The 20,832-nt window shown below is 46.4% G+C and overlaps 1 protein-coding gene across 3 annotated transcripts in view; it reads left to right on the forward strand.

Annotated features, from left to right (window-relative positions):
• The window catches only part of PDE9A (phosphodiesterase 9A), a 91,379-nt gene that overhangs the window by 42,763 nt on the left and 27,784 nt on the right, over positions 1-20,832 (forward strand). For all 3 annotated transcript variants that reach the window (XM_058523164.1, XM_058523162.1, XM_058523163.1), the window contains exons 5-6: positions 15,194-15,248; positions 16,173-16,243. In XM_058523164.1, coding sequence (XP_058379147.1) covers positions 15,194-15,248; positions 16,173-16,243 — 126 coding nt within the window. The remainder of the gene's footprint in view (positions 1-15,193; positions 15,249-16,172; positions 16,244-20,832) is intronic.

The raw sequence follows: 20,832 nt of genomic DNA on the forward strand, positions 1-20,832 counted from the left end.
ACCTTCTCACAAGCAAGAAGTAGGCCCCAGGGAAGGGCAGTGGAACAGCCTCATGCCTCCAGAACACACGACATGTAATGACCCCCATAAAGAGGGAAGTTGTGTGTTTATAAACGCCTTTTTAGGAAAACATTCTCTTCACCTCATCGTGGGAGACAATCATGCCGGTAGACTGTTTTTCCCTTTTATAAATGAAATACAGCTAATAGCAAAGTTCATCATGGGATGAACTTTGATGCATCTTTTTATGACGACAGTGCCGATTCTTTTGAAAAGCCTCGAACCATTCGTCATTTTTATTTGATTTGAGCAGCTCAAACTCAAACAGTGGAGTCTTCCAAATTATCAAATACGTTATTTCGGGCGGCAGTCAGTTATCGAGTGCCTGCCTGCGTGTCCTCTCCTACCAGGAGCCGACGGAGGTGCCCGTTAGAGTAATGGCCACACCGCCCATTAACCACGGGGTCAGCACTCCAAGGGATAGGAGGGGCCCCGAGGAAGAGGCCGGGCCTCGCCTGGTCCGAGCCTCCCGAGCAGGACAGGCAGTGTGGGGCTCAGGCTGTGTGCTGCAGTGCCAGTCAAGGCCAGCGTTCTCTTTTGACCACAGGCCGCCTGCACTCCCAGCCGGGGTCCACTTTCACGAGCCCGCAGAACCTGCAGCAGCTTATAGGTCCAGTCGGAGCCTGGGCTCTTTTCTCGGGGCGGTACTGGCTGTTAAGCATCGAGTCACTCTTAATCTCGCAGAGGGTCTTCAACTTTAGAACTAAAAAGAGGACCTTGCTGTAGGGACGCACGCACTGCCGCTTCCTCTCCGTTCCCTGCCCTTCCCTAGGACCAGGACGGGGTCTTGCATCGCACAACACACTGCCCATCTCTGGCAGCCTATCGTCCAGCCCAGCCTGGAGAGAGGCCCTGTGGAAGCCCACACGCCATGGCCCAGGCCGCCCGGCTCCAGCTGAGCGTGGCTCTCCTGTTCTGTCACCCTGGCAGAGATCGTGGGTGATTCAAAGGATTCCTGCTCCCCAGAGCTTTGTTATCTTTGTTCCCAAAGATGGACGATGAGAGCTGAGCCGTCCACACACATCAGGAGCATCCACAGCATGCCCTGGTGCCTCTGCAGTCAAAGGTGACAGGTGGCCGACGGGGAGCGACGGGGTATCTGGCTGTGCATTGAATGGTGCCCAGAATTCCAGTGGGCGACAAGCAGCCCAGTCCACGGGGCACACACTCCTCTGGGGAGGGCTCTAGCTGCCCGTTACAGATGCCCTCACTAGTTTAGAGGGGTCTTATGCCTCAAGACCCAGGGAGACCAGGCCAGAAGGGCCCGTCTGTATCTTGCCACGTGTGCTGGCTCTGCTCAGGTCTCTTAGAGAAACCTAACCCCAAGCCTGGGCCCCACAGCTTAGGAAACAGGTCACACTCCAGGCAAGTTGTGGCTTGCTAAAATCTCCACACCACGGAACACTGCAGCTGAAGGGGACTTGGGGACTGTGATGGAACCCCGAAGCTGCCCCCAGGATGCACGGTCCACCAGAAGGGGACCAGATGTCTCAAAGGCCGGCCACGGTCCAAATACAGATTGCTGCAGATGTAAAATATACCCCGGCTGTTGAAGTCCTCGTATGGAAAAAGGAATGTGAAACATCTCATTAATAATGTCTCTAGTGCATGTTTTCTTGTTCAGGTATAATTCACATAGCATAAAATCCACCATTTTAAAGTGTACAAATTCAATAGTTTTTAGTGTATTCACTTTGTTGTGCAACCATCACCACTATCTAATTCCAGAACGTTCTATCACCCCACACCTATTAGCGTTACTCCCATTGCCTTTACTCTCCATCCCCTGGCAACTACTAATCTACTTTCTGTCTCCATGGAAATGCCTATTCTGGATGGTTCATATAATGGAATATGAGGCCTTTTGTGTCTGGCTTCTTTCACTTTGCTTCAGTGTTCTCAAGGTTCCTCCATGTGGTAGCAAGTGTCCACACTTCAGTCCTTTTTATGGCTGAGCCACGCTTCTTCGTGTGGGTGGGCCACGTTTTGTTTATCCAGGTCACAGACATTTGGGTTGTTTCCGCTTTTTGGCTGTCGCGAATGGCGCTGCTGTGAACATTGGTGTGCAAATTTTCATGTGAATGATACACATTGAAATGAGATCTTTTGAGATATATTGGGTTAAGTAAAATATTTAAATTTTAAAAATTAAAAGTCCAGCCACCTCAGTGGGAAAGGTGTGAGATAAGAGCGTGTGCACAGCAGGGACCAGAGGCTGTTGATGTGGTTCCCACTCACGGCTTCTCTTCGCAGCCCGAGTCCCCTGCCTGCCTGCGGCCTTCCTCCGTGCATGACAGGCCAGAGGTGCTGAGGGCTCACTATCCCCAAACAGCCCTCCCAGCGAGAGAGGGAGCCGAGAGACAGACATGCTCAGCTTTCTTGCCCCATGGTGGGACAGTTCTCAGATGTCGTCCATACAGTTGCTCAAAGGGACCCCTGACCACTGGGCAACAGCTGCCCCCAGTGGTAACCTGCTCACTGACTCAGCTTTGTAGGCGTTCTTCACTTCCTTGCCCCAATTCCCCGCTCCCTCCCAGGGGTTCCCGGGATCACCTCCAGATACCCTCCTGGTGCCCAAATCCTCATCTCAGAGTCTGCTTTTGAGGAACCCAACCTAAGAGGTGTCAACTTGGGAAATGGGAAGGTAGGGTAAAGGGCTCTCCAGCTGCCCGCGTTCATCTGTCAGTTGGGCAAAATGGCCTCAGGAAACCTTTAACCATAGTGCTTTCAATTGCCCCTGCAGAATAGCAATCAGAGTACATACCTCGCCTGGTTCTTGCAAGGATAAACGAGGTAATTCATGCAAAATGCTTAGCACAGTGCCTGCCACTTGGTAAGTCCTCAATAAATGGTGGCTATCATTTAAAATGACCTGGAGGGCACTTTTGAATGGATAACGTTGTGTGTCTCTGGAATGATTGAATTTTAAGAGAACAGGAATGCTTCCTGAGGTCTAAACTACACATGTAGTCTTGCCTCTATTCTCACTTGCAAGTCATGTTAATGCTTGAAATTTGAGCACAAACATATTGTTTATGAGAAATAATACTGCTTCCTAATAATATTTTCTATTTTTAGTGCAATTTCATTCCAAAGAGCTTTATAATCATAGCGTTAGTCATCTTAACTGGCATTATTTGTAAAACAAAAAGGATGCAGTGTATAAAATGAAAATGACCCGTTTCTCCTATGATGCATCTGAGGGACTTCCTCCGTTTCTGTTTTCTTTAGCTTTGGTGAATTGCGTATTCAGCCTCCCTTTGGGGTGGTCTAGCCAGCAGCAGCAGCACTGAGCACATCGCTGTCAGCGATGTGGGTGGCAAACAATAATACCGAGGTCTTTGGGATCTATGTGTCATGACTACAGAATGTAGTACAGTCAACATGATGACTTCTGAACATTCCTGCAAGTACCTCAAGGAAGCACGTGCTCAAACCGTTCTCTCTGCCTCCGGGCATCTGTGAGAACCAGGCGGAACCCACGCACTCACCCGTTTCCCATCTAACTGTGCGGTGAAATGTGCAGACGTGAAGTATACAGTTTGATGAGCTTTGATAAAAGTACACGTGCCTGTAGGCACCACCCCAATCACGATAAAGAGTGTTTCCATCACCCCAGAAAAATTCCCTTATGTCTCTTTTCAAGGCAGTCCCCACACACCGTAAGAAACCACTGTTCTCACTTCTGTTACCAAAAATTACTTTTTCCTGTTCTTGAATGTCATGAGAATGGAATCACACAGTATGTGCTCTTTTGCGTCTGGATTCTTTCTTTCAGTGTCATGTTTAAAGATTCATGAATGTCATTTATTTACTTTTGTATTGCTAAGTAGTATTCCATTTCATGGGTACTCCACAATTTGTTCATTAATTTTCCTGTGGATGCACATTTGGGTAATTGCCAGTTTGGGGTCAAGCAACCGTCAACATTGTACAAGTCTCATTGTGGACATATTTGTCAATTATCTTGGATAAATTCCTAGGAGTAGAGTTGCTGGTTCATATGATAAATGTATGTTTAACTTTATAAGAAGCTGCCAAACCGTTCAACCAATGGTTGTACCATTTTACACTCCCACCAGCAGTATATGATTGAACCAGTTGTTCCATGTGCAGCCCAACACGAGGCTATCTCAATTTTTTTTCAATTTTAAACATTCAAATGGGTGTAAGATCATATTTCATTATGGTGTTAATTTGCATTTCTTAGGTGATTTCGTGATAGTTGGGCATGTTTTTTGTGCTTATTGGCTATTCGAATACCTTATTTCAGGAAGTATCTGTTCTAAGTATTTTGCTCATTTTTTAAACTGGCTTGTATGATTTTTTATCACTGGTAGGAAACTATATATTATGGATAGAATTCGTTTTTCAGATGTATGTATGGCAAATATTTTGTTTCCCAGTTTGTGACTTGCCTTTTTCATTTTATTAATGAGGTCATTGGGTGAGCACAAGTTTTTAATTTGATGAAGTCTAATTTAACAAGTTTTTCTTTTATGTTTGGTGCTTTCTGTGTCTTCCCTAAGAACTCTTTTTCTACCCCAAGGTCATGAAGATAAATTTTGGGGAGATTTAGAATTATAGCTGTCATATTTTAATCTATGATCCATTTCAAATTAATTTTGTGTGTGGTGTGAGGTAGGGGTTGACATTCATTTTTTTTCCCCATACATATATCCGGTTGTTATAGCACCTCTTGTTAAAAGGACTTTCCTTTTCCTGTTGAATCACTTTAACACCTTTGTTGAAAAGTGTCTCTATGTGTGTGGGTCTCTTTCTGGACTCTCTGTTTTGTTTCATCGAACTAGTTGCCTATCCTGGCACAAGTACCACACTGGTTTAATTGCTAGAGTTTGAAATCAGATAGTCTTCCACATTTCCACTTCTTTTTTAGTTCTTTTGGTTATATGGGTCCTTTCCTTTTCCCTACAAATTTTAGACTTAAGAATCCACTTGTCAGGGGCCAGCCCAGTGGCTCAGCGGTTAAGTTCACGCATTCCACTTTGGTGGCCTGTTCGGATCCTGGGCGCGGACCTACTCACCACTCATCAGGCCATGCTGAGGCGGTATCCCATATAGAAGAGCTACAGCTCTACCACTATGATACACAACTATGTACTGGGGCTTTGGGCAGAAAAAAGAAAAAAGAGGAAGACTGGCAACAGGTGTTAGCTCAAGGCCAATCTTCCTCAAAAAAAAAAATCCACTTGTCAATTTCTTTTTTAAAAAGCCTCTATGACTTTGATTGGAATTGCATCCAATACATAGATTAATTTGGGAACAACAACATCTTAACTATATTAAGTCTTCCAATCCATGAACGTGATGCATCCCTCCACGCAGCAGTGTTTATAGCTTTCAGGATAGAGGTCTTGCATATTTTTTGTTAAATCTGCTCCTCAGTATTTTCTGCTTTCTGGTGTTAGTATAAATGGTATCTTAATTTAATTTTCCACTTGTTTGCTGCTAGCTTGTAAAAATACAACAGATTTTTGTATATTGACGTAGTATCTTGTGACATTACTTAATTCATTTGTTAGTTCTGGTAGTTGTTTCAGAGATTCCTAGGGTTTCCCATAGAGACAGTCATTATCTTTTAATAATAAAAACAGCTTTACTTCTTGCATTCCAATCTTTTTGGGTTTTACTTCTTTCTCTGGTCTTGTTGCATTGGTTGAACCTCCAATACAATTAAGTAAAGTAAGAGAAGACCTCCTTTCCTTATCCCAACCTTGGGGAAATGTGTTCACTCTTTTACCACTGAGCGTGACATGAGCCACAGAGTTTTTGTAGATGCCCTTTATCAGATTCAAGTCCTCTTCTCCTAGTTTGCTAAGAGTTTTTCATCAAATGTTCTTTGACAATATTCTTTGTTTTAATGGTGTCAGATGTCCTGTTTGCATCTGTTGAGATGCATTGAGGAAGTTTCCCTTTTTTCCCCATTTTATAATGGTTTTTATCACAAATAATTGTTGAGTTTTGTCACATGTTCTTTCTGCATTTACTGAGATGATCATATGATTTTTCTCCTTTATTCTGTTAAGATAGTGAATGATGTTGACTGATTTTCAAATGTTAAAATAACTTTGCTTTCCTGGCATAATCCCACTTGTATTCCCAGGGAGTATTTCTAGAAAAATACTTAGGAATAAATTTAACAAAGGGTATCCAGGACCTGTACCCTGATGTAAGGTGTAGTCTCTTTTTATATATCGCTAGATATATATCGCTAGATTTGATTTCCTAACAATATGTTAAGGATTTTTCTATCTATGTTCAAGTGAGATATTGGTTTGTAACTTCTTTCTTGTAATGTCTTTGTCATGTTTTGATATTGGGGTTATGGTGGCCTTATAAAACATGCTGGGAAGTTTGCTTTCTTCTCTATTTTCTGAAAGATTTTATGTAATTTTAGTATTATTTCTTTCTATGTCCATTTACATGTAATGTATTTATTGGTATGGTTGAGGTTAGGTCTACCATGTTGCTATTTGGTTTTTTTTTGATCTTGGGTTTAATTTCCTATTCCTCCTCTTCTGCCTTCTCTTAGGTTAATTGGATAAATTTTTGTATTCCGTTTCATTCCTTCTGTTGGCTGTTTAGCTATACTTTTTAGCATTATTTTTAGGTGGTGGTTCTAGGTATTACTCATGCAACCTTAACTTTTTTTTTTTAATTATAGACTTTATGTTTTACAGCAGTTTTAGGTTCACAGCAAAATGGAGTGAAAAGTACAGAGAGTTCCCACATATTCCCCTCCCCACATACTCCCTCAGCCTCTCCCACAGCCAACATTGACACATCATTATCAACCAAAGTCCGCAGTTTACATTGGGGTTCACTCTTGGTGTTGTACATTCTGTGGGTTTTGATGGATGTATAATGACATGTATCCACCACTACAGTATCATACAGAGTAGTTTCTCTGCCCTAAAAATTCTCTGTGCTTCGTCTATTTATTCTCCCTCCCCCTTAACCCCTGGCCACCACTGATCTTCTTACTGTCTCCATAGCTTTGCCTTTTCCAGAATGTCCATCATTGGAATCATACAGTATGCAGCCTTTTCAGATTGGCGTCTTTCGCTTAGTAATGTGCATTTAAGGATCCTTCATTCCTTTTCATGGATTCACAGCTCATTTCTTTTTAGCACTGAATAATATTCCATCATATGGATGTACCACAGTTTATTTATCTGTTCGCCTACTGAGGGACATCTTGGTTGCTTCAAAGTTTTGGCAATTATGGACAAAGTTGCTATAAACATCTATGTGAAGGTTTTGTGTGGAAGTTAATTTAAGTTTTCAACTCATTTCGGTAAATACCCAGGAGCACGATTGCTGGATGATATGGTAAGAGTACATTTAATTTTGTAAGAAACTTACAAGCTGTCTTCCGAAGTGGTTGCACCATTTTGCATTCCCATCAGCAATGAATGAGAGTTCCTGATGCTCCACATCCTTGCCAGCATTTAGTGGTGTCAGTGTTTTGGATTTTTGCTGTTCTAATGGAGCATAATGGTGTCTTGTTGTTTGCATTTCCCTAGTGATGTTGAGCTTCTTTTCATATGTTTGTTTGTCATCTGTATATCTTTTTTCTTGAAGTATCTTTTCAAATCCTTTGCCCATTTTTAAATCATCCTTAACTTTTTAGTCTATCTAGAATTAATATTGTACCACTTCACATAAAACATAAGGACTTTGCAGCAGTATAATTCCTCCCTCACAACCTTTGAGCTATTGCTGCCGTACATTTCACATCTGTGCTATGGACTGAATGTTTGTGTCCCCCCAAAATTCGTATGTTGAAATCCTAACTCCCAATGTGATGGTATTTGGAGGTGGGGCCTTTGGGTAGTGAGTAGGTCATGAGGGCAGAACCCTCGTGAATGGGATTAGTGCCCTTATAAAAGAGACCCTAAAGAGTTCCCTCACCCTTTCTGCCATGTGAGGACAGTGAAAAGGCAGCCATCTGTGAACCAGGAAGTGGGGCCTCACCGGACACTGAATCTGCTAGCACCTCGATCTTGGACTTTCAGCCTCCAGAACTGTGAGCAATAAATTTCTGTTGTTTATAAGCCCCCCAGTCTATGGTATTCTGTTAGAGCAGACCAAACAGACAATCTACCTGCATTATAAACTCCATAACACAGTATTATAATTTTTGCTTTAAACAGCCAGTTGCCTTTTGAAGAAATTATGAAAAGAAACTCAAAGATAATTTTTTATAGTTACCTACCTATTTTCTATTTCTGGTGCTTTTGTTTCTTCCTATCGATCCCAACTTCCAGCTGGTGTTATATCTCTTCAACCTGAAAATTTCTTTTTTCTTTTAACATATCTTGCAGTGCAGAACTACTAGTGACTAATTCTCTCAGCTTTTGCTTATCTGGACATGTCTTTATTTTTGCCTTCATTTTGAAAGATGGTTTTACAAGAGTTTAGAATTCTGCATTCACAGTTCTGTTTTGTTCTTGTTAAAGATGTCAATTCATTTTATTTTTTCTGGCCTCGATTGTTTCTGACAAGAAGTCAGCTTTTACTTTATCATTGTTCCCCTGCATGAAATGTATCTTTTTCTTTGACAGATTTCAGGTGTTTTTTCTTCATCCTTGGGTCTCAGCAGTTCAAGTAACCCTGGCTTTCCTTTTGTTTATCCTGCTTGGTGTTCATTGAGCTTCCATGGTCAATAAATTACCAAATTTGTAAAATTTTCAGCTGTTATTTCTTTAAATGTATTTTATGCATCATTCTAACTCACCTTCCCTTCTGAGATTCTACTTATATGTACGTTAGAAAGTTTGCTTTGTTCCTCAAGTGACTGGCTCTTTTTTTAACCTTTTTTCTTCAGATTGGATAGTTTCTATTGATCTGTCCTCAATTTCCCTGACTCTTCTGCTGACTCCAGACTTCCATAAGCCCATCAATGAATTTTTTATTTTATATCTGTTTTTAAATTCCACAATTTTCATTTGATTCTTATTCATAGATTTCTCTCTTGAGATTCCCCATCTGTTCACTGTTTACTAACATCTTTTTCTTTAGGTCTTTTGACATAGTTATAATTGCTATATTAAAGGCTTAGTTTGCTATTTTCAACATCTGAGTCATCTAGGGTTTCTGTTGGGTGATTTTCTCTAGACTTTCCATCACATTTCCCTGTTTCTTTGCATGTCTGTTTTTTTAGTGTAGACTTACATTGCGAATAATACGTTGTAGAGACTCTGAATTCTGTTAGCTTCCTCCGAAGAATGTTGATTTTTGTTCTGGTCAGCAGTTAAATTACTGGCTGATCACCTTGACCTTGTGGAGGCTTGGTTGTGTGCTTTGTTCAGGTAAATGTCTAGATGTGGCCTTTCTAGGGTTTCAGGAGGAAACCTGAGGCATTTTTCAAGGCCCTCTAACTTGACTGGACTCAAACTCCAGACTTGATCTCCCCAGCAGTTGGCAACAGCTGAAATCTCTGCTGAGTGCTTTCATCCTCTAGGCCTCCAGGCATGTGTAATTTAGATATCAACCCAGGAATAGGGGAGTTTATACAGAATTGGTCCCCCCCCCCCACCCCCGCCAGTTTCCTCCTTTGGGAATTCCTTTTTCATTTCCACCCTCTCTGACAACCGCAAACTTTGCCCTCTGACCCCTCAACCCAATAAATTTTCTGCTTAGGTTCTAGCCACCCCACACTGTAAGACCACTCCATAGCAGAGAATAGAAATCTTCCTTTCTTTTAAAGCAGCACAGGACTTCATGTTGTGGATGTTCCATAGTTTATGGAATATCTTTCGTTATTACAAATGATTAGTTGGCTGTTTTTTAATTTCTCTTGCTACAGTTTTTACAGCTGTGTGCAACATATTAAAGTCCACAGATGGAGTAAAACCTTTGGTTTGCAAAGAAACCTCAGTCTTTAATAGATTTTTGCAAAAGTCCTGTCGTTTGTACCATAATTGGTTTATTGGATCAGAGTTTATCTTGACAGAATTCTTCCTGAAACTAGTCTTATGGGGCCATTTGACACACTGTCAAGCCCAGACATGGTGAACCGGAGTTGACCCCCTTTGGCTTCACCATAGTGAAACTTTCCCACAAGGTGTCCGGTCACAGTGACATATGCAGGTTTTATGGTGGACAAAGTCCCACGGCAAGTACAGTCAGCTGCCAGTTGCCAAATTCAAATTCGTCTGAGGGCATCCTCACGAGAATATCATGCCCACGTCCTTCTCCCTCAAAAGCACACCACGCCTCATCAACCATGGCAGGGGTGTTTCTGAGGGAGGGAGAACGTGTGCAGAATCTCTTCCCCGCCATGGATAAGGGCAACACTGCCCTATTTTGCAGCCCTAGCTGGGAACATGACTAGGGAGGGCAAGATGAGTTTGGCCATGTCATGACTCAGCCTTCCCTGTCTATCATGCAGCCACTTCAGGTTATTAGGAGGATTAGATGATCAACATATGCAAACCACTTAGGACAGTGCCTGGAACAGAGCTCCATAAAGATTGTGATGGTTGTTGCCATCTGTAAAACTATAAAGAAAATTGCATTGCTGGCTGTCTCCGAGATTGTTCACCTTAGAGGTATATTTCTTGCAAACTAAACCTAAGGAAGAGGGAGGCATAGGGAAGAATTGTATCCAGACATCTGAGATCAAATTAAACCATGCAGAACATGAAATCCCCTCTCCAAAACTGAAAGGGGAAAAAACCAACCCAGCTCCTGCCCCCGAGGTGCGGTGAGTCTGCGGTGATCCCGCACGTAGCTCAGCCAAGACAGTTGCAAAACTCTCCAAAATTTCCCATGTGGTCATCCGGGTCTTCGGTCCACTTTGCTTTCTTTATTACATCTGAATGGCTAACAGGAGGCAGAAGCAACTAGTCAAAGTCACAACACAAGTCATCAGGGACATCCCTTTGGCTACTGGTCAACTTGTGTGATTTCCTGGTGGGACAGATCCTGCGAAGGGCCCCTGTGCCTTTAAGAAGCAGGGCGAGGTCACTGTTAATCATATAACTTTATTGTGCTCCTGGGTTATAAAGGAAGCGTCCTCATTCTGCATGTCTGTTTTATGACATCCATAAACAGTGAATTGCCGATGACCGTGCCCTGGGTTAGAACGTCCTCGACCGGCTAGAGGGGCCGGGAGAGCGAAAGTGGAGCAGAGGTGAGTTCACCCCTCTTGCTTCCCCGGAGAGGAGCTGTGACACCCTGAGAAGGAGGGTCGGGGGGCAGGTGAGGAGCCCCCCTCCCCGCCTTTCCCAGGCAGAGCCCTGGACAAGAGTGGAAATAAATGCACCCCCAATCTTCGGGGCCTCGGGGGTGTCTGTCTCTTTGGGGCCAAGTAATGTGGGTTATTTTCCTGAATGCAAAATAAGATACCCCTTTCTGGAGGGCTAGCTTCAGAGAGTTTTTGTTTGCTTGAGGAGAGTATCTGTTAAGTATGTATTTCTTGGAGGATGCTCAGTATCTCCGTGGCTTCAGGGTGAGACTGATAAGACAAAACACAGCCCATTGCATCAAGTTAGCAGCGTGGAAACACAATAGTGGTATTCTGCAACAATTGCTGATGTATCAAGAGAGATCAGGACCGATGCTGAACGCCAAGGCAACTCTCGCATGCCCATGGGGTACTATTCATCGCACCGCTAGGGGGTCAAATGCCCGAGCTGGTGTCCCTGTGCCACCTTCCCTCAATGCACAGGTCTGGGGGCCAGTGTATTCCTGGGGCTGTGTTTGCGTTCATTTGCCAGGGTGAGAAAGGTACAGGCCAAAACAGCTCAGGTGTGCGGAGGACAGAAGAATGGCTGTCGCTGTTATTGTTCTGTTCGGCACAAGATGAAAAGGGTGTGCCGCTCAGCTGGCTGGCGGATCGAATTAGTGCCTGTGTTAAACTAATCTTTGAAGTAGGAATTATAGGTTGGCCTGTCTTATTGATCACTTAAAGCAGATTTTCGTGTCCTTCTGTGCTGGGGAGACTCAGGATTTGTTTGAAACAAGTAAACAATTCCTGGAAGGGCCGGGAGGGGCGGAGGCGGGTTCCTTGAAGAGTCTGCAACACCCCAAGGCAGAGTCGGGTGACAGCCCCTGGGCATCGGGGGTCCTGCACTGGTCACTTGAGAGAGCAGCTGGGTAAACACTGTGGTACGCGGGGTGCCCATCTTCCACCCCATGGGCTCAATCCTGCCCCTGAACCCCAACAGGCAGCTCCACAGTCATCCCCAGGGGTTAGGTTGTTTCAGTCCCATAGACCAGGTCCTGGGGCCACTTTAGTGGAGAGCTATGGCCTGAGGCTGGGCTGATTTGGCAGCATCCTAAAAACTGGACCCAGCCTCTGCCAGGCTCTGGGATTGCCCTGGAACTAAACTAAACTCTTCTCTACTGTGTGAGAGACTCTGCCAGCCCCAGCATTTACCTGTTGGTGCCTGTCACCTGAGAGGGCAGCCAGACAAGCACCCCAGATGATCTAACTTAGGCCAGTCCAGGTGTAGGCAGGTAAAAAGCAGCCCAGACTTGAAGAAGCTGACAGTGAACCTACCAAAACCTCTGTTATTATGACTGACCATTTGGGTGGCCCAATCTTTGCATTTATTCAAGCCATCGGTGCCTAGGAGTAAATCATAGTGAGCTCGGAGCAGCGCCCTTGAAATCCACTACAGTGCCCCAGATTCGGGGACACTCCTACATGATATGTCAGCTGTTCTCGTGGAACAGTGGAACATGTGAGCTGCCCATGAATATCGGCTGGCTCTCCCTTGCTCCCCTCCATATGGATCAGCAGTAGTTCACACTGACTTCCATGCCCGCAGAGCCTCATTTCCACTCTCCCCATTTTCCAACATCTTTGAGGTCCAAAGGGAGCCCAAGACCCAGTCACGTCCACCTGAATTGCCAGCATCCCTAGCTGTTGCCAGTTACTTTTAAAGCTATTAAGAAATTCTTAAAGCAAAATTACGAGAATATGCTTTAATTTTTAAAATTCAGTGTATGCCGTGCAGCGTTTAGGAGAAAGAGATGGATTTCCTATGTAATATCTGATTTTTCTGATAGGAGTAGGTTTGCCAGGAAGGTTGGGGATGACTAACATTTTTGATTGAAAACTGCTTATTGCCCCCCAAATCCAGGGGTTTAGGGCTATCTGAGGCTTCCAGAGGCACTGAGGGAGAGCAGAGCACATTCGGGACATTGTAGGCAGGGTGCTGCCACTCCTCAGTGGAAGTGCCCCCTCCCTCCCCCCGAGCTCAGCCTATTACCCCAGGGACCGGGAACTCACCAGGAAGGCACTGAAAGCAAGAAGGGTGTCAGAGAGAACCTCGGCTATCGGGGACCCTTAGTGATGTAAGAATAACAAAAACAGCAGCTAACACAGGCAGCGCGTACTGTGGGCCAGGCCCCGTCCTGAGTAGTTGACACACATTAAATCATAATTCATTTTTAAAATCTGGGAGGGAAGTCCACTGGGAGGAAGCAGTGGCCACTGCAGGAACCCCAGTGAGCTGGTGGGGAGGGGGGCACTCCCTTCCCAGCAGGGCTCCGTGGATGGATGCGTGGGTGTGGCCGGCCTTTGTGCACGCAGACATCTTTGCTCCTTTCCCTTGCAAAAGAATGCAGCTCGTGCATGGGCCAAGAGGGGTCTCAGGGAGCACAGCGCTCAGTTACATGGGTGGCATCAGTGTGAACACATGACCTGAACAATGGCGCCCCGGGGCTGTTCTCGCCCGGAGCTCAGCTTTGCAGCTGTGCCCTTTCTGAGAACAACGGATATGCTGACATGGGTGACACATGGGCTGAGATGTAGCTATTACATGGACCAGAATACAAATGTCTGCCTCTCGGACTGAGCTGGGAGGACAGTAGATTCAGATTGATTAATTTTTTAAATATTTTTTATGAAATTAACATATGTTCATTATAGAAATGTGCTAGATATAGAGAAGTAAAAATAAGAAAAAAAGCATATATATAATCTTACAACCAAAAAATAACTACTGTTATTATTTTGGAGTACATCCTCCCAGTGTTTTCAAAAATAGGACCACACTGTATTACTGTTTTACAATCTGTTTTTTTTTACTTTAACAACAGACGTGGACATTTTCCAAGGTACTATTTCCAGTAGCAGACTATGTTTCCAGAGTGCAGATATGCCATCATTCATTCAGTGTCCATTTGATGGACACATGGACTGTTACAGTTTTCACTATGTTAAATAGCACTGTGGTGAACATCTCTTGTGTGCTACATGATTGTTTCCTAGAAATGGAGACACTAGATCAGAGCATGTGAATATTTTTAGCTTTTGAACCTCATTGCCAAATTGGACTGTTGAGACTTTTTGTTTGCTTGGGCGGGTTTGTTTTGGTTTTGATTTGTTTTGGTTTTAGTGCAGGGTTGGGCGTAGAGCCAGAGTAGAAGATTACATGAAGTCAGGAGTAAGCCTTGGGGAGGTTCTCAGTGTTTTAGGGCATGAACTCATGGCCACCTGGAGCCAAGAAGAGATTGGTCCCTTCCCAGGAGCATAGAATTCTGGAAAGAACAGTGCTGGGAGCATCTACACCTTCCGATGAGGTATCCGGCACTGGGCTGGTCAGGAAACAGGAAACCAGGCACGTTATATTCGGCCCGGGACCTGAGCCTTGTAAAACCAGCCACCCAGCCCAGTTTTACGTGCCAAGCAGCAGAGGGACTGACTGGCTCCCGCTGCCCACTTCCTCTCTCCGGACCTGCCGCGAGAACACTGTGTTTTGCATTTGAAATACGCCTTGAACTCTCTGTGTCATAGTAATTGCTGCCATAAAATGGACCCAGGCTGTAAGTGAAAACTTCCCATATTCAGAGACCCGGTCCTGCCTGCTTTTTATAGCTGGTGTTAACACAGGAGGACCACAGCCCTGGCCACTCTGCCGAGAGACCACTGAGAGACGGGTTGGTGGGCCTGGTGCCGCCAGGGAGGGACAGAGCATTTGAAGGTGGACAGGAAAACTCGAGGCCCTGGGGAGCCAACAGTGGGCCAGAGCTTCCCTCCAGGTGCCCTAGGCACCACGGCATTGGTGCCACGTGCCACGACATGTGGATTCCGGCCTATGACGATCCACGGACCTTTCTCTTTTCTCATCTGTCTTTCTGTTTTGGTCTGTAGAGAAAGAAGAATTAATCCAGAGCGTGCTGACCCAGGTTGCAGAGCAGTTCTCAAGGTACAGAGTCTTCTAGAGGTATCTCCAGAGATGCATGCCTTTTCTTTTCACGGCCATGGAGGACCCCTGGCTCTGAGGCTGTCTTGGTCGACAGGCTCTGAGACATCACTTCCCCAGAATGGAATCCTTCTGTGACTTCTGTAACTAAGCCAGCTTGGATGGGCTCCAGGAAACGCTCGCTTTGTACCAAAGACCATGTCAAGTGGGTACTTTTAGAAGGAGAGCTCATGTTGCTGAGAATTTTCTCAACCAGCTCTTCTGGGACTCAGAGTTCAACCTACAAGAATTGACACCATTTTTAAAATAAGCTTTAAAATAAGCTTTCTCACGGAGATCTTATGTAGACATAGGGCTTCCTTTTCATTCTGAGTTATCCTGCCCGTTCTGAAGGAAATTCTTTCTGTTTCTCTGTTATTTCACTGTGGCGTCTCAGTGCCCCAGGGTGATTAAAATGGAGAAAGGGCAGGTGGGTGGTATTCTTGAAGCCCAAGAGTTGTTGAGCCAAGTGGGTTGGAGCCTGGAGAGCCCTCGCCAGGTCCCCTGAAGGTCCCCTGAAAGGTAGTCTGTGCCCAGTGGGGAGGGTACAGGGGCCGGGCCATGCCAAGCTGTGAACAGAGGATGCCAGGTCCTCCCTGGAGAGCACATGCCCCCTGCCCAGGTGTGGGAAGTAAACGTGCCCACCAGCGTGGCACCACTACGTGCTCCATCTTGGACATATACCTTCTAGATAATTTGAGGCTATGTCTCCCCCCAACACACACACACTATGAGTTCCTGAAAAGCAACCCCTCTCGTCTCTGTGCCCGCCCCTCACCAGCCCACCTGGAGGCCTCACCCATGGCAGGGATTCGACAGGTGTTTGCTGAACCTGCTTTAACTTTGAGAATTTTACCAGCTACGTTTTTTCTTTTTTTTCTTTCCTAGGGCATTCAAAATCAACGAACTGAAGGCTGAGGTTACCAATCACTTGGCAGTGCTAGAGAAACGAGTGGAATGTGAGCGGGGGTTGTTTTCTTTTCACTTCTACGTCTTTTAACCTCTTTTTAAATTAATCTCTTGAACCGGTGGTGAGGTGAAGGGAAGGAAGGGGAGGCAGAAGGTATGTGTGAATGTCTTTTCTTTGTGAAATACCTAAAAATTACCTTTGATGTTAGCAAAGGCTGGAGCAGTGACTCTTCTAAGCGTTTTATTTCTATGGTAAAAGTCACTAGGTGACATGTGACACGTTACAGGTACATGGTATTGCACCGTGTTGCATGTTTCAGTGGCACAGCACACAGTAAAGCATTCTTTCAGTGCAGAAGGTGCAGAAGGAGAGCACGAAGCCCCCCAGACTTAGCCCTCTCGGGGGAGGGACTTCTGCTGAGTATCCTTGTGTGTGTCTCTTTTTACATAAATGGGAACACAGTGACCCATGCTCTATGGGTTCACAGTGTTTTTGGAATATGTCTGCTTACTCATGGCCTCTTGGTCCCAATTACCACAAGGGAAAGCAGAAAAACTACTAGGAAGCAAAGGAGAGTCAATTCAACTCTTAATTCAGTGACCAGCTAAAATTCTGGGAGGAAGACAGCTTCAAGTCACTTACCTTTGTGTCCTCATCCATAAAATAAGGAGCAACGCTTGAATTCCATGTCTCACAGTTCCCCATTCAACTCACAACGAGGAAGGCTCTTTGTCAATGTCAAGGCCAAGGTTAAAGATCCATGGACGCAAATATTTATTAACTTCAAGGATGAGTAAACAAAATCCAAACAGGAGGCCCTCAAGGTTGTGGCCTCACCATTGTCTGGTTGATTCACATTCGTAAGACTCCCTTGAATCTTGCTTTTCGTATCTTGTATGAATTGCTTAGAATTTTTCAAGAAAAAAAATTCATGCAAAACCGATTCACCTAAGTAACTCAAAACGTGATTTACAGAGGACAAAAGCGCATTGACATTTTTGAAATCCATTTGGTCATTCAATCTTCGAAACAGCTTTATTCTCCTGATTGACAATTAGGGAGTCACAAAGATGAAGTGAGCTGCTCAGGCTCATTCAGCAAATTGGAAAAGTAAATGAAACTGGGACCAGCACCGGGGTCCCGGCTGGGCTGCTCTCGCTGTCACCTTCCTCCACGCCTGGCTATAGAGGCTGGGCCCCGACGAGGAGGCCTGAGAATGGAGTCACAAAGCCGGCCTCGCAGCTGCAGCCACAGAAACTGGTTGGTTGTGGCTGCACTGAACAGAAAAGGGGTTTTTCCTAAAGGATTTTGGGTAGCTTCCCAGATCCCCGGGAGGGCTCAGGAACAGGATTTGGTGACTGTACAGCAGGAGTGATGCTTCAAATCCCACACACAGCTAACACCGTGAGGTTGCTGGTCTGCTGTACCTGAGCCCCAGGCGTCTGGTACCCACCGCCCCCCCAGCACCCCACGCTCTGTGCTCCCCCCTGCGCCTGCAGAGGTCAGGCTGCTTCTCCATGTCCTGGCTACAGACTCACAGTCTGCACAGAGCTGGACCATATGCCCACACCCCAGCTGCCAGGGAGGCCAGAGAAAGTGAGTGTGTTATTTTCCCATGGCTGTTAGAACAAAGTCCCACACACTGGGGGCTTGAAATGACAGAAATGTATTCTCCCACAGTTCTGGAGGCCAGAAGTCCGACTTCAAGGTGTCTGCAGGGTCAGGTGCTTCTGGAGGCTCTGGGGGAAAATCTGTTCCAGGCCCCCTTTAGCTTTTGGTGGCTGCCGGCCGTCCCTGGCTTGCGGCCGCATCATTCCAAGCTGCCTCCGTCTTCACATGGCCTCTCCCTGTGGCTCAGGTCTCCCTCTGCCTGCCTCCTATGAGGACATCTGTCTTTCGGGCCCACCCTAAATCCAGGAGGATCTCATCTCAAGATCCTTAACCATTATATCTGCCAAGAACGTTTTTCTAAATAAGGTCCCACTCACAGGATGCAGGGGTCAGGATGTGAGCATATCTTTTTGGGGGGCACAGTTCAGCCCACTGTAGTGAGTGTTTGGTATTTCCATCTTCCACAGCGGGAGGCGAGCTCAGCTTCCCACCAACCCCATAGAGTAGGGAATTCTCCAGACACAGGAAGGGGTTCAGCCGAAAAACACGAGAAACGTTCACTGCCGGGTCACCACGTACGTTTACAGGGGCGAAAAGTGGCCCAGTCACCACCTGGACTGCAGATGCCTGCAGCAGCAGGTGCCTCCTGCCTTGCACCCACCTCCTCCAGTTCCGTCGGCCTCTACCCCTTCTCTGCTCAAATGATCAAAATGGTAGATCAAAATGGTTGTGCTCATTTCTAGTACCGGAGACCTAGGCACTGCAGGAATGGGATCAAGGGAGTAGGGAGAGAGGAGGGAACCGTCTAGGAGCTCAGGCTGAGGGAGCAGCTTGGCAGTGGTCGGGTGGGAACTGTGGGCAGTGAGTTCCCCTCACGACCCCACTTTGCTGCCTCTCCCCACATCAGCCCCCAGCATCCCCACCTCCTCCTGGCTGGCCACCTTCCACCATGAACATGGCCATGTAGGTGCACACACCCCAGGAGGCGGCTGTAATTCAGACGGGCTTACATCCTCCTTGAACTCCACCTAGCTTTGGGCTTGGCCTCTCCTGGCGCTCCTGGCTGACCACTTCCCAGTCTCTGACAGCCTCTACTTTAGCACGGAGGTAGCGGGGCGGGCGGAGGGTGGGGTTTGCCTCACCTGTGCTGAGCCCCAGGGGGAATGGGTTCCAGAGAGCCTGCCCAGAGACAGCAATGCCTTAACCCAAAGCTGTGAGTCACTGGGACGTGGCAGGTGCCTGGAAGGGGAAAGTCTCCTTTGGAGGAGAAGGGTCCTGCAGCTGGACCTCTCACACAGGTCACTTGGGGAGCTGGTCATCCCAGCTACTCGGAAAGTCAGTCCTGATGCTGCACAGCTGCCCTGGGCCGCTGGACCGGGAACACAGTTACCAGACTTCTCCACTGGGCCCAGGCCCAGATATCTATCTCACACACACACACACACACACACACACGTGCTCAACAGACACAGCCACATGCACTCACACACATACACCCCCACGTGCACACACGTGTAAACACACAGAGACACATGCACACCGTGCTCACATGCACACACACTTTATCTGGTATAACAGAGCTGTTATTAGCATTTTCTGCTTCTCGAGTTCAAGGAAGCATCCGGCTAGAACTGGCCATCATTAAGCCACATTACATTGGTTTGGTTTGTTTTCAATGGGATTTCTTGCTTATTTTTTGACCTTTTCAAACAGATAATGCTTATGACTCAAATATAAATTTCTCCATTTCTCTTAAATCACTTTAAAAACTGTTCTTCCTTTTTATATAAAATATTTCCCTCCTCCGAGGAGTCTGGAGTCTCCCTTAGGTTAGAGATTATTTCATAAACCCAAGACACCTGGGTCCTCACCCCCTTCCTGGTCGGAGATGAAACATCACGGGGGGCCTCACTCCTTCCTTCCTTGTTTGCTGGACACTGGCCGCTGTGCCAGCACCCTGTGGCTGGGCACGGGGCAGCCCTGCCCCCGTCTGGCCTTTGTCCCCATGCCACAGCGAGAGCCGGCCCCATGGGGCGAAGTTTAGCGCCACAGGGGCGTGCGAACAATACGAAGACTCCACGCCGAAACCAAAGCTTAGTTTTTCTCTTTGTCACTCAGGCAGTGTGTTTTATGCGAATTCATTAGCGAAGTCCCTGGAGGAAGTGTAAACCCCTCTGTTCATACACGTCTTTAAACAACTTGCATTAGCTCTGCAGCGAAGGAGGGGCTTGCCGGCCCAGGGCCTCCTGTCGAGAAAGCCCAGAGCGTAGAACAGAACTGCCTCCCCAACCTGTTCTCCTCCTGCCCGCGAGGCCTCGTCCAGAAGCCTCTGTCTCTTTTGGAAAATCATTCTCAATGGTTCTCCTTCAGGGTGGCCTGTGACTTGGAGAAGCCCACAAAACGACTTCTGAAGTCTGAGAGAGCACAGCCCGATTTCCAGATGATGCCAACTCTGCGAGTCAGCCTGTCCGGGGGCCCGTGCCTGGTTGGGGGAATAAGCAGGGGCCCTCCAGTGCTGGGTGGGGCTGGGGGAGCCTCTGCTGTAGTTTGGGGTTCTTGTCTGTGCCCCCCTATGTTAAAGTTCGAGGTGGACGAGTGGGGCCATGATGTGTGAAACTAATGTCCAGTCTCGACTCTGGAGTTCTCACCAGGGTCTGTGCAGGCATCCTCGGGGGCGAGGCCCCAGCTCCTGGGACAGGGCAAGGTGGGGCTGGAACGGGTCAACGAGGGGAACTATGGAATCTTCCAGAAGGCAGCCAGGTGTCAGGAAAGGAAGGCAGGGCAGGAGCCCCAGTCTGCTGGTGCCCAAATCTGCCGTGTACTCTCTCACCATCTCCAGGCGTCACCTTCTGTTCTGGCTCTTTAATCCCGTGACATGTTTTTCTGTTCCCTTGATTAATGCACAGCTTTTGCCGTCTTTTTACTCACTATCAATTTCTTTGGCAACCAGGCTCTTCACAAACGTAATTGCCGTAAATTCTGAATCTCTGGGATTCAAATTAGTGATATAGTACTGTGTCACCCAAA

The sequence above is a fragment of the Diceros bicornis genome, chromosome 27, assembly GCF_020826845.1.
Source record: "Diceros bicornis minor isolate mBicDic1 chromosome 27, mDicBic1.mat.cur, whole genome shotgun sequence".
Classification (NCBI taxonomy): Eukaryota; Metazoa; Chordata; class Mammalia; order Perissodactyla; family Rhinocerotidae; genus Diceros; species Diceros bicornis.